The following is a 13,370-nucleotide window of genomic DNA, read 5'->3' as shown; positions in this document are numbered from 1 at the left end:
GAGCGGGCGCCTACGACAGCGAGGGCGCGAGCGAACGCGGGAGGGAGAGGGAGCGAGCGGCGGCGGCGTTGGCGGCGGGGAGGGCGGCGGGAGCGCACAGACACGCACACGCACACGCGCACACACGGACACACACTCCGGAGACGCACACCCGCGCGCACACACGCAGAGGCAGCTCGCCTTCCTGCCTGGCTTCCTTCCTGTCTGCTCCGCGCCTGACAGGCCCCTCGCTGCAGCCAGGGGCCGCCAGCACCGGGCCGAGGCCGGGGCGGGCCGGCGGCGAGGGCAGCGGGGCCGCGGGCGGCGGCGGCGGCTCATGCCCGGCCTGTCCCCGTGCGGGGCGGGCACCGTGACTCGGCTGGGCCCCCAGCGGCGGGCGATGTGAAGATGTCAGTGGGCTGTGCCTGTCCTGGTGAGTGGGGCCCTCCCTCCTTAGCCCTCCCGGCATTTCCCTCACCCCTTGTTTGGCGAGAACTTGTGTGTGGGGCGTCGATGGCATGGCGGAGGATGGGGGCTGTGAGGAGTATGCGGGGCCTTCCTTAGTCCGAGGGAGGGCTCTCCCCAAGTGCAAATGCGCAGCAGCCGAGAGGCAGGGGAGGGGGTACCAGAGGTAGTCTGTGTGCGCGCGCGCCCACGGCCGCGCGCGCGCGCGCGTGTGTTTTGGTGGGGGAGGCTAATTGAGGAGGGGTTTGGGGGGCTGAAATTCCCAGAATTCCAGGGTGTTAGCCAATCAGAAGTGAGTCTGGACTTTTGACACCCCCCCCCCAGGTCATCATAGAGTTGTGATTGGCTGGTTTGGGTTGGCCCCCCCCTCCGCCTATTCCTTCTTACTTTTCCTGTGATACCCCCCTCCAGGCTGTTTCTGAGGGCTGTGTTTGGAGGGAGGGATTGATTTCGCCCCCCCTCCAAATTTTCCTGCCTGTTGCCAGGGAAGGTTAGCCCTCCTGAGGGACAAGGAGGTACTCTGGGGAGGGGGGGGGCAGATAATTGGGCCCTCGGGGTCTGGCATCTCCACCCTAGTGGGACGGGGAATGTGGTAGCTCCAAGCGACTTAGGAAATCGAGTGATTTGTGGGAGTCGAGTTCAGGGGAGCAATACTTGACCCCAAAGTGAGAACTTGGGAGAGGACATAGGCTGAGATCCTGTCTCCCCAAAACACTTATCAGCTCTTGCTAGTGACAGCCTGGGTCTGAGTTCTTTCCCCGGGCATGGGGAAAGGCTCTACCTCACTGCCGTGAGAAAAGAGAGGTTGTGTGACTGAAGAGGTAGTCTTCAGAGGGCTTCAGAACACTGTCCATTCTCATTCTCAGGACTCTGGGTTCTTATGTGCTGGATCTCCTCTTGTTCCAGGCTGAAGTTATATTTCTTCTAAAAGTCCGGTGTCCCAGAATCTGACCTGGTTTGGATCCATTGCTTCTCCATATGCCCCATTCTTTGGGAGCCCCATACCCCACAACTGAACCCCCCACTACACATACATATATACACAATCCCCAAGGGAAGCTGCCAGTGCGGAAGCTTCCTTGAGAATCATGTGACACAGGCCAAGCTGGGCTGGGCACACATTTAAAGTGCCTGCTGAGGCTGACATTTAAGGGGCATAGGGCCCTTAAAGGAGGGAGGACTAGTAGAGAGATCTTGAGGATCCTGGAATATCCAAGTGTGGGAACCCCTGGCTCCTGCTGCAGAGGGTTGGGGAGAAGAGGAGAGAGAAGAGCTCGCCAAGCTGGAATCCTGCCTGGCCCTATCATTCCTTCTCCTACCAGCTTGATGTGTATATTTGTGTGTATATTTTCTTTATAATTGCCCTATCCTGGGTACCCATTTAGATCCATCCACACTCTGAGTACTCCCCATGGCCTTCATCCTCCCTCACCACACATGACTATAGCAGAAACTAAGGCTCTATACAAGCTAGAGGGCTGAGTCTTAATTTTTGATTCTTAGTTACTAAAAAAATAGTGAGTAGGAGATGGGTATGGAAGGGTTGTCTGGCTGGAGGTAGATGAGAGGTTGGTCCTGAAGTTGAGGCAGGGTGCCTGGATCCAGTAGGAGAAAGGATGAAGTTCCCCCCTCAGTTTCTCTGGGAGCAGCATGGGGACAGGAAGAGGATCCATGTATAGGGGTGTGTGTGAGAGGGGACAGCTTCAGTCAGTGCTCCAAAAGACATGTTCCTTTTGTGTGTCTGGGTGGCCTGGCTGGAGGAGAGGGGAGCAAAAGATGGCTAAGAGTGAGGAGTCTTTTTCCCAAATGTGAAGAAGTCTTATGGATTGATGCTACAGAGAATGGAGGTTAGACTTCAAGGAGAACCAAATGGGGAGGGGCCTGAGAGTGGTCTGGGGGTGGGGAATGTTAGGAGTTGGAGTATGGGAGGGGACCAGGCTTGTATGGATGGGTGGGAGCACATGGTTGAATACAAGGGCATTATGGCAGCATGTATAGTCCAGGCCCAAAGACAACCCCCCCCCCCCCCACTTGAGCAGGCATGGGGTGGGGGCTGAGGCGCCCTGGCAGGCCGCCTGCCTGCTGCCTGCCTGCCTGAGTCTCTCCTTTGTGCTCTACTGTCTCCCGGCTCCTCCTCCTCCCCCAGCCCAGCAGAGACAGCACATGCCCCACACATGTGACTGAGGGAAGCCAGAGAACATGCAGACCCACACACATGCAAACGCGGAAGGAAACACCACAAGATATACATATACACACCCCCACACCCCCAGCTCCCATAGTGCTCCTGGGGTAGGTAATAGCTTCTGAAGCTTTGGTCAGGAGCAGGGAGAACTTCTGCTAAGGGGCATCGCCGGGGCAGGGCAGGTTACTGAGGGGGCCAGGGCCTGTCTGGGGCAGCATGTGGCTCAGAAGGGTTAAGGCAGGGAGGAGTAGGGGGAGGGGAGGAGGCAGCAGTGGTGGTGGCTGGGAGCCAGGAGAGGAGGATGGCAGAGCGCCAGGCCAACGGGAGGCCGGGCACAGACAAAGGAAGGGGGGCAGGCACACTGGAGGCCTGGGTCAGGGAGCCCCAGGGGCCCGGGCAGGGGGCAGTGCTGGTACCTTATCCTATGGGTTGGGACAGGCTGCTGCCCTTCAGAGTTCCACCTCCAGGAGGGTACTCTCCCTTTTCTTTCCTTCATCACCTTTGTCATTCTTTGCTTCTCCCTCCTTTCTCCCCACTGCCCCTACACCCCCACACCACCAATTCTAGGGCCTTCTAACTCAGATTTGCTTTCTTTAGCTGGACCTCTTCTGCTCCTGTGCATGTGGGGGAGTTAAGTCAGAACTGAGAGAGAAGCAGACTTGCTAAAGAAGGGAACCAGGAGCAGGGCCCCTTTTTGAGTGATGGGCCAGAGTCCTGGTACATTTTGGTATTTAAGGGTCTTTCTTTCCAAAATTTGAGGAGACAAACTGAGCTCTAAGCTGGAGGTGGAAGCCAGAGCATACACCAACCCTCTTCCCCCTGTAGACAGTCACTTCTGGCTTGGAGGGGCAAGTGAATAGGAATGGCTGCAGTGCCCCAGGGCTGGGCTTGTATGAGTAGGGTTAGAAATCCAGGGTTCCAGTTCAGGCCCTCTTGTCTCACTGTAATCTGTTCAAGTTAGCATCACATTTGGGCCTGTATTAAGTCTCTCTTGAGGTACTGCCTATGAATGCACTTTGGAAAGTTTAAAGGCATGAAACAAATGACAGGAATTGTCCTGTAAGTAGGGGAGAAGTGTGGTCATCTCAGAGTTGGGCTGTTAATTTGGGAGTCAGTGGAATATTTTAATTCCTGGTAGTAGGCAGTATGTTGCAGAGTCTGGCTGAATGTCATAGATTTCAATATGTTTGTGAAAGCTGGAGCGTATCATATGGCCAGACCATCATGGAGAATGGTTTGCAGGTTTCAGGGAGAGTGGTTTATGGGGTAAATCTCTGGATGACAAATGGTCAGGGTGTGTATGTAATAGTCCGTCACGGGGTATAATGCAGTTTGGGTGGTGTATATTAGGATCAAAGGGCATGTGTCACAGGTCCCAGTGTGTATGGAAGTCAGGGCTGTCAGACTACGTATGTGTGTGTGTCCTGGGTTTGGGTTTATTTAGCATTTGAGGTATGTTGCAGATTGAGGTGTGTATCAGATACTGATTTATGTGAAAGCGAGAGGTGTTATTTATGTGTGGAGGATGTTCGCAGAGCCAGGTGCAATATTACTGCACAGTCAACCAGTGTGTATGTCCTGAGAAATCTTGTCGCTGGGCTGTGTGAATGTGGTTGGGGGGCAAGGCAGGGAATAGGGAGCAGAGACTCAAATTGCAAAGCAGTAGGAGATCTGTATGGCTGCACCTCCTCCTGTGTGTGTGTGTGTGTGTGTGTGTGTGTGCACGTGCACACGCGCCTGTCCTTTATCCTATCTGTCCAGGTAGTAGGGCCTGGACCACTACTCAAGCTTTAAAAACACCTCCTCGGGATCCCTGGGTGGCGCAGCGGTTTGGCGCCTGCCTTTGGCCCAGGGTGCGATCCTGGAGACCCCGGATCGAATCCCACGTCAGGCTCCGGGTGCATGGAGCCTGCTTCTCCCTCTGCCTATGTCTCTGCCTCTCTCTCTCTCTCTCTATGTGACTATCATAAATAAATAAAATTTAAAAAAAAAAAAAAAAAAAAAAATAAATAAAAATAAAAACACCTCCTCTCTTGGGATTTCCCCCTTGCCTTGGAGAACAGGCCCTACTCCAGTAACAACATACCTTTTTTCCATGGGATGACAGGAGGAGGACTCAGCAGCAGACTAGGCCCCTTCTGGCAAATTGGCTTTCCTTAGCTCTGACAGTGCCTTTTTGCCCTGCATCGGTGAGACTCTGGTGGTGGGGGGTTAGGAACTTAGCTGGGTTGGGGACAGGCAGCCTGGAGTGTCCCCTCCCCTCCAGTCACTGTTTACCAGCTGAAACAGAGTGTGTCTCTGTCAAAAATAACCCCCTGGAGGCTCCCCCCAGCTGCTTGGGGATTTCACCAGGGGCTGAAGCCTAGGGTGGCAGCCCCAGCCAGCCTTCAAACCAAGAGATCACAGGGGAGAGGAAGAGAGACTTGGGGGACGTTGGGGAAGCAGTTGGAAGATATTGGGGAGTCTCCAGAGAGGAGAGCACCCTTCTCCATCCCTGCCAGTGGCTCTGGCTGGTCTGCTCACCCCTGAGCACCAGGCTCAGGGCTGGGAGCATTTCAGTTCCTGGCCCCACGCTCCCCCCCACCCTCCATCTAGGTCTCTCAAGGCCTAATCTGTTCGGTCTCCATCTCTCCCTCGTCTCTCTGGGTCTCTGTCTCTCTTTTGTTTTTCTCAGCAGTCCTCCCTGCCTGCCTGCGTCTCTCCCTCCCTCCCTCTCTCCCTCTTCCTCTTTCCTCGCAGGGAGGGGGCGGGGCCGGTGGGGGCAGCTCCACCCTCCGCCCGCCCTGGGGCCTCATTCTGAGAGAGGCTCGGAGAGCGGAGAGGGGAGGGAGGCATAGAAAGGGAGAAAAGGAAGGGAGCCGGCGGGCGCTGCGTGTGTCTGTGCGTGTGCAAGTGTGAGTGAGTGTGAGTGCCGGGCCCTGCCTCTCCTGGTGCCCCAGCGGAGGGGCCTGCTGGCCTGGGGAGGGCGGGCGGGCTGCTTGGAGGCAGAGGCAGCGAGAGGCGGTGGCGGGGAGAGCCGAGGAGGAGGAGGAGGAGAGAGGAAAGAGCGGAGCAGCCATTGTTGAGGGAAACCTTGCAAACAAAGAAGGCTCCGGACTCCCCGCGGCCCCCCGCCCCCCAGGCCGGCCCCCTGGCCCCCAGCCCCCGGCCCAGTGGCTATTGTAACTTTCCCCCGGGGCTGTGGCCGCCGCGGGGCGGGCCGAGGCTGTGCGTGCGAGTCTTTGTGCGGCCCGCGGAGTGGAGCTCCCAGCCAGGCCTGCCTGTCCCACTCGGGACATGAACGGCTGAAGTTGGCCCCCTCAGCCCTCACCCCTGCCAGGGCCCCTCTGGGCTTCCAGCTGCTCCCTGCACCTCTCCTGGCCCCCTCAGTTCTCCCAGGTAAGTCTGGGCGCAAGCCTGTTGGGGGTGGGTGGAAGGTCCTGGGTCTGGCCCAGGCGTGGTATGCTAGGCTGGGGGAAGTGCCCCAGCTCAGAGCGGCCGGGACTCTCAAGCCTGCTGACCTATGGTCAGCCCCCAAAGAAAGGGGGCCTCCTCTCAGGTCAGGCTGGTTACCATGGAAATGCCCAGCCGGAGGTGCCCCCCTCAGCCCCAGGATGCAGCTTCCATCCTGAGAAAACTTTACTAGTTCTGGGCTCTTCCTCCGTCTTCCTCCTAAGGGCCCTCAGATTGCTAGAGGTTGGGGGGTGGTGCTATGTCTGACTCCAAGGGTGATGATACATCCCCTTCACCCCCACCCCCACTTTGCTCTCTCTACCCCTGCTGCTGGGGACAGGCAGCAACAGGGACAGATGGTCTGGGTGATGTTCCCTCCCCTTCTCTTCTCACTCCCAAGCCCTTGGGCTGGGGCTACTGGGAGTTGCTATGGCTCTGAAGAGATGCTGCGTTTGTTTGTGTCCATTCACTGGAGGTGTAAATAGAGGCCTCAGAGCTTCTGGTAGTAGCTCTTCAGAACTATTACCCAGCCTCAGGCAATGTCTGTCAGGTCTGTGGTGAGAGAAATTGAAGCTCCGAAACTTTTTTCAGAATTAGAGAGGAACCCAGGTGTGCTACCTCTCTTCTCCTGAGGGTCTTGAGCTGACACATTTCTTCAAGTAGCCCTGAAACTGTGGGGCAAGGGCAGTGATGCTTTTGGGGAAAGGATAGCCTAATTAGGGAGCAAGGGTCAGGTCTCATAATCTAGACTCTTGAGTTCATTGGCCAGACCTGGCCTCTCGTAGGCTCTGGGAGCTGGGGCTACCTATGTGGCCTTAGTCTCCTTGTCTATGGAGTGGGAAGACTTGGGGCTGCGGGGGACTGTCTCTTTCCTAAGGATACAGTCTCCTCATTCAGTCCAGATTGGCCTGTGAAAGCTGTGTGTGCTGTGCTGGGAGTGTGTGGACATGACCTGTTAGAGATCATGTACGGGGCAAGGGCCTGTTGCAGGCACCTTGATCCTGCCTGGGGCTGCTGGGTTCCAGCTCTTGGTAGGCATGTTGGGGCGAGCTGAGGGTGGAAGCCTGCTAGGCAGGATGAGGCACACGTGTGTGCAGGCACATACAGGCTCTAGGTCTTGGCACCTTCAGGAACTGTGTAGTGTAGGCTCCTCTGGGACCCTCCTTTTGCCCATATTGTGAGGAGGGGGCCCTGGAGGGATGATTAAATGATGCATGTTGGCACAGGGTCGTCTTTTGTCTCTTCCCCCTAGGGAGCAAAATAGATTTTGTATCTAATTTGGGAAGGGGGCTTAGATACAGCCAATATGGCCACTCTTCCAAATTCAGTCAAGTTTTAGGAATTCCAGGAAGCACCTATGACTGAGGATAGGACCTTTGTTGGTATGCCTCAGTTTCCCTACCTTTCTGGCTGGGAGGGGGAAAATAGGATTGCAGAGGTGGTTGGTTCATACCCAACTATGAATGTAATACTTCTGGTTAGGAAATAGTACATCAGGAATAGTGTGCTGCTCATTGAGGTGGATAGGGAACATGTATGCACAGAGACACCTAAGCAGAGACCTCTGTCTAGTTACCATTTGCCTCCTATTAGATTGAGCCCCCTGGAATCTTGGTTCCTTCCCAGGCCTAGGTTTGTAAGTAGAGAGGGATCCATTGGAGGCCTGTCAGTCTCCCTTTCCCACTGCAAGTCTCACAAGTGAAAGGAGGTTGAGGCTTTGGGTTTCTGGTTTAGAGACAATACTAGATCCATGGTGGGTGTGGGGAAGGGGGCTGGGCTGATAAGGGAGTGGCCGTTGGTGGGGGAGGCAGAAGGCCCAACTGGTTATCTGGTGGGAGGCACCCAGCAGGCACCCACCCCCCTTTATCTTTCTGTTCCCTGCCCTCTTGAGACCCTGGGGGTGGAGGAGGGGCAGGGAGTTGCCAACTTTCCCCCCCTCACTCTCGTTTCCCCTCTGGCAACTTGGTCTCCAGAGGGCAATAGAGGGGTGGAAATACTATAGGATATGGGAATCAGATCTGGGCTTAGAAGCTCTGCCAGTTACTACTTCTATGATCTTGACATAAAGGTAGCTTTTCTTTGCCTCATCTGTAAAATGGGTATTTTATAGCTGACCCTGCTACCTCACAAGGTGGTTGTGATGATTGAACAATATAATGTAGATGAAAAGAGGATTTATCAAAATTAGATAATAATGTTTGGATATTCATTTGCTCTGCGATATTGACGTTTCTTCAGAGCTTTGATTCTATCATCCAGGGCTCAACCACATGAAGAAATGGGGTCTTGGGTATTAGGGCTGAGTACTTCTAGTTTCATGATAAAACGAAATTGAAGCCAGATTTAGAAGCAGAGGTAGATGTTCCCTAGGGTCGTCCCCCTCCCCAAGTCCACCCACCCTGGGGGTTCTGGAATACCAGTCCCTGTCCACACAGTCTAGGAGACTTTCCAGAAAGATCCCTGGGACTCAGGGGACCCTCTTCCTTTTCTTTCTAGGTTGTTCCTCAAAGTCCTTCAAGCTGTACTCACCGAAGGAGCCCCCGAACGGCAACGCCTTCCCCCCCTTCCATCCCGGCACCATGCTAGATCGGGATGTGGGGTGAGTCTTACCACTTCCTATCCCTTCTCCAGATGGGATCCTGCCTGGAAGGGGGAGGGAGTGGCACTCCCCAATAATTTCTGTCTTCCACCCCCATTCTCATAGCCTCTTCCCTTACACAGCCCAACTCCCATGTACCCGCCTACATACCTGGAGCCTGGGATTGGGTAAGTGGAATCCAATGAGGAGGGAGGTGTTTTCCATTATATGGGTGGGAGGCGCTTTTCCTACTGACCTCCCTTCTTCACTTCCCCCAGGAGGCACACACCATATGGCAACCAAACTGACTACAGAATATTTGAGCTTAACAAACGGCTTCAAAACTGGACAGAGGTATGGCTAGGGGACAAGGGCTGGGAGGGAGAGGGACCCCTGTGGGTTGTTTTCTGACACACACACACAAATATCCCACCCTGTGCTCCTTAGGAGTGTGACAATCTCTGGTGGGATGCTTTCACAACTGAGTTCTTTGAGGATGATGCCATGTTAACCATCACTTTCTGCCTGGAGGATGGACCAAAGAGATATAGTGAGTGGCCTCTGGGGGTACTGCTGGTTCTGCTGTGAGAGTAATACCTCCTGTGTCCTTCTAAGGACTGGGAGTAGATATTTGTCTCTGGGGATCTGTTTTGGCAATGCTGGCATCTGCCAGACCCCTTTGGAGGTCCTTCTGTTCTAATGAGTTTGTCCCATCTCTACAGCCATTGGCCGGACCTTGATCCCACGCTACTTTCGCAGCATCTTTGAAGGGGGTGCTACGGAGCTATACTATGTGCTTAAGCACCCTAAGGAGGCATTCCACAGCAACTTTGTGTCCCTCGACTGTGACCAAGGCAGCATGGTGACCCAGCATGGCAAACCCATGTTCACCCAGGTCAGCAGCCCAGCTGGATGTGGAACACTGAAGCACCTGGGTTTGATTCCCCTCCTTTCTCCCAAAATATACTCAGCTGTTCCCCAGGGAGGCAGAACAGGAAGTAGCAAGACAAGAAGGGAGGGCAGGCATGCCACAACATCCATCAGGCATTTATTGAGTTTATACATGACGATTTTCTGGGCCGCAGGGGTACACCAGTGAACGAGAGCCTGCCCTCACTGAGTTTATAGCAGATGAGCGTATCACTAGCTACTTGGAAGGATGACATGGATCTGTTAAACATTTCTATTGTGTGTGTGTACGTGTAAGGTGTGTGTAAGGGCCAGGGGTGTGACAGGTGTATGAAGGAACAGTTTTGTCAGTTATGCACCCAGATTTATGTGCAGGTGGTAGAAGTATATTCAGTAGGAGAGTTGTGAGCAAACGGGAGAACAGGTATACTTTCAGGTACGTGGGGAGGGGGCAGAGATGTGACAAGCTTGTCTCCAGGTGTGTGTGGAGGGCCGGTTGTACCTAGAGTTCATGTTTGACGACATGATGCGGATAAAGACGTGGCACTTCAGCATCCGGCAGCACCGAGAGCTCATCCCCCGCAGCATCCTTGCCATGCATGTGAGTTGTGGGCAGGACCCAAGATGCAAGGGTTGAGGGAAGGCAGTGGGAAGGGTGGAGGGAACAAGGTCTGCTATTTCTTGACAGTGACCTCAGAGGGTTAGAGTATCTCCATCTGAAGAATGGGTTTCATAGTAGCCCTTCTTCTCTTAGGAGTGTCATGAGGCTCAAGTGATAGGTCAAATGAACAGATGCAACCCAGATGCTAGTGTTCTTTTCCTTCTCCTCATCTAGGCCCAGGACCCCCAGATGCTGGATCAGCTCTCCAAAAATATCACCCGATGTGGGCTGTCCAATTCCACTCTCAACTACCTCCGAGTGAGTCCTTGATCACCCAGTTTCTGCCCCATCCCATTTGGTGTTGGCTCCATGTCAGCTGTCCTTTGATAAGCCACCTCCCGGTCTCCCCTCAGCTCTGTGTGATACTCGAGCCCATGCAGGAGCTCATGTCCCGTCACAAGACCTACAGCCTCAGCCCCCGTGACTGCCTCAAGACCTGCCTTTTCCAGAAGTGGCAGCGCATGGTAGCACCCCCCGGTGAGTGCCTTCCACCTGCCCCTGCTCTTACTAGGATCTGATGATGTTTCTCAGCGCTGGTTCTCCTCCTCACGAAGCCCCTTCTTCACTCCTGGGTCTGCAAGATTGGGATCAGGGTAGGCTCAGGGTCCTTAGGAGCCAGAATGGGGAACAAGGGACCCTGGGGTCTTGCCCCTCCTGAATCTCCTTTCCCCGGCACAGCGGAGCCTGCACGGCAGCAGCCCAGCAAGCGGCGGAAACGAAAGATGTCAGGGGGCAGCACCATGAGCTCGGGGGGTGGCAACACCAACAACAGCAACAGCAAGAAGAAAAGCCCAGCCAGCACCTTCGCCCTCTCCAGCCAGGTACCTGTAAGCATCTCGGCTTTCTTCTCTCTTCTGGGCTGCCCTACTGCTGACCCCTAACCCTTGACCCCATCCCAGCCTGAGCTCACTAGCAGGCATAGAAGCAAAGACAGTTTTTCTTGGTGTACTCTGCCAGCATGGGCTGGCTACTGTCACTGATGAGAGTCCTTGTCAATGACATGCCATGGTTGTGATCACAGACTCAGACAGCACATAGGAAGGACATAAGGGCACAGAGACAGCTGTGAGAACATGGATGTTCAGGACAGACAGCTTAGAGGTCCACATACCATCAGACACACACTGACCAGAGGGACACATGAATGTGAACGTGTGTGAATCTAGAATACACACATATGCATATGCACACACTTTTCCCCATTGGTGTTCTTTTTTTTTTTTTTTTTAAATCTGCTTCTTCTCTATTACATGTGGACAGAAGTTTAGGAGCCCCCTAAGTTTGGGGGAGATGAACTAGGGAGCGAGGGGAATAGATTGACTTCTCCTAGAATCTAGTGATTGTGGGTTAAAGGCTGTGATGCTCTGCAGTCCTTCAGTGGGAAGGATTCCAGGGACTGAGGGTGTCAGAGGAGTTGGGGTTTGAAATTTGGGTGAGAAGGGGTTGGGGGTGTTGAATTTCCTGGGTGGGTATTGGGGCTCTCTGCTGCCCTGGGCCGGACGAGCCCCTGCCCCGATTATGTTTGGGGACCTCCGCCACTCTCAGGATGTGATGGTGGTGGGGGAGCCCACCCTGATGGGCGGGGAGTTCGGGGACGAGGACGAGAGGCTCATCACCCGGCTGGAGAACACCCAGTTTGACGCGGCCAACGGCATTGACGACGAGGACAGCTTTAACAACTCCCCCGCCCTGGGCGCCAACAGCCCCTGGAACAGCAAGCCTCCATCCAGCCAAGAAAGCAAATCGGAGAACCCCACATCACAGGCCTCCCAGTAGAGGCCTTGCCATGGCCACCCAGCGCTCTGCCTGCCTGCCCCACCCCTGCAGCCCCAGGGAGCAGAAGACAGAATGAAGAGACTGAGCATCTAAAATGGGCAGCCTCCATCCACCCACTTCAGGGAGGAACTGGACTCGCTGGGGGCAGGTGCCAAGATTTGCCCCCCAGTGGCCCTGGGCTGGGCCTGGCCTCTGCAGAGCCTTTTGGGGGAAGGGGGTACTCATGTGGATGCCTATGTGGACCCTGGGCCTCTGCAAAATGTCCTGACTGCCCTCAGGGCATTTGCCTCCATCTTTGCCCCAGGTTCTGGGTTCCCCATCCTCCTGATTTTACCCTCTTCAAGCCTGGGGTTGTTTATCCCACAGCCCTTAGGGACTTAATTATGGGGCTTGGTTGAGTGCCCCTTTCCTAAACCTCCCCCTAGGTGACTGGTAGTAGAGGGGTAAAGCTCTGGCTCCTCCCTGCAGCCACCTATCCCAGCTCCCAAGTTTTTAAAAAAATAATATTATTAAAAATGTAAGTTTAAAAAAATCACTCATGTACCCCCTCTTCCCCTTATTAAAAAGTCCAGCTACCTCCCTACTCCTGGCAAATGTGGGGCTTAGGGCCCAGGTGGAGGTGAGTGTGGGGGTAGAGGGGTGTGCATTACCATTTTATACAGTTTGAGAGCTTCAGACCAAGGAGATACTTTGCCATCTCTCTTCCCTTTTCCTCTGGGGTCACTGGAGTTGGGGAAGGCATGCCTTGGGGTAGGGGGCCATGATGGCCTCATCTTTGTGACAACCCCCTGCTGTTGTCTCTGTCTCCCCATCCTCCAGGACTCTGGCCTGCCGTCCTAGTGCTTGTGACTCCCTCTATTCCACCCCTAACCCCCTCCCCCATGGTGTGTATATTCTTTACAAGTCCACTAGAGCAGCTGTCTTGGCTGGGGGGAAGGGAGGCTCCCTCCCTTAGGAAGTGTGGAGGGAAGGGAGTGCTGTTCGTTGCTGTGTTTTTTGTTTTGTCTCAGTTGGGCAGGCATGGGATAGAGGGGGAGGGGCTCATCCACTCTCTCCAATACTCTCTTCCCAACTACTCAAACTGTCTACCTAGTCCTCCCCTGTCCTCCACAGAGGGGAAGGAGCCACTGAGGATGTCCCAGCTCTAAGCCCACCTGGGAGCAATAGACCTCTGTTCCCCAGCTGACGTAAAAGGTCTTCATCTCCAATATCCCTTCCATCCCCTTCCTCATAGAAGGGAGGGGGGAAGCAGCCAGGATCCTCAGCTCTCTTTCACAGTTGGACACATGGAGGCTTTGGACCCCGGTGAGGCCAGGAGTAGGGTCCCATGGATCTGGGCCCAGTTCTGTGGCTTCGCTGCCTTTTTCTGTGGCCAGTTCCAGAAG

General features: G+C 54.7%; 1 protein-coding gene across 5 annotated transcripts; it reads left to right on the top strand.

Moving 5' to 3' along the window:
- The first annotated feature begins 380 nt into the window (after positions 1-380).
- LDB1 (LIM domain binding 1) lies at positions 381-12,520 on the top strand. Of its 5 annotated transcripts, none has more exons than XM_038578592.1 (11): positions 381-412; positions 8,558-8,660; positions 8,766-8,827; positions 8,918-8,993; positions 9,087-9,189; positions 9,362-9,534; positions 10,027-10,149; positions 10,384-10,467; positions 10,563-10,686; positions 10,888-11,036; positions 11,755-11,985. In XM_038578592.1, exons 3-11 carry the CDS (start codon positions 8,793-8,795, stop codon positions 11,983-11,985), a joined length of 1,098 nt encoding a protein of 365 aa, XP_038434520.1. In that variant the 5' UTR covers positions 381-412; positions 8,558-8,660; positions 8,766-8,792. The 5 variants fall into 5 exon arrangements, with proteins under 5 accessions (XP_038434520.1, XP_038434518.1, XP_038434519.1 ...); XM_038578590.1 differs by having other exon boundaries at positions 388-412; positions 8,783-8,827; positions 11,755-12,520; XM_038578591.1 differs by having other exon boundaries at positions 388-412; positions 8,783-8,827; positions 10,888-11,030.
- Positions 12,521-13,370: the final 850 nt, after the last annotated feature.

The sequence above is a fragment of the Canis lupus genome, chromosome 28, assembly GCF_011100685.1.
Source record: "Canis lupus familiaris isolate Mischka breed German Shepherd chromosome 28, alternate assembly UU_Cfam_GSD_1.0, whole genome shotgun sequence".
Lineage (NCBI taxonomy): Eukaryota > Metazoa > Chordata > Mammalia > Carnivora > Canidae > Canis > Canis lupus.
This window is presented reverse-complemented; position numbering and strand designations above follow the sequence as displayed.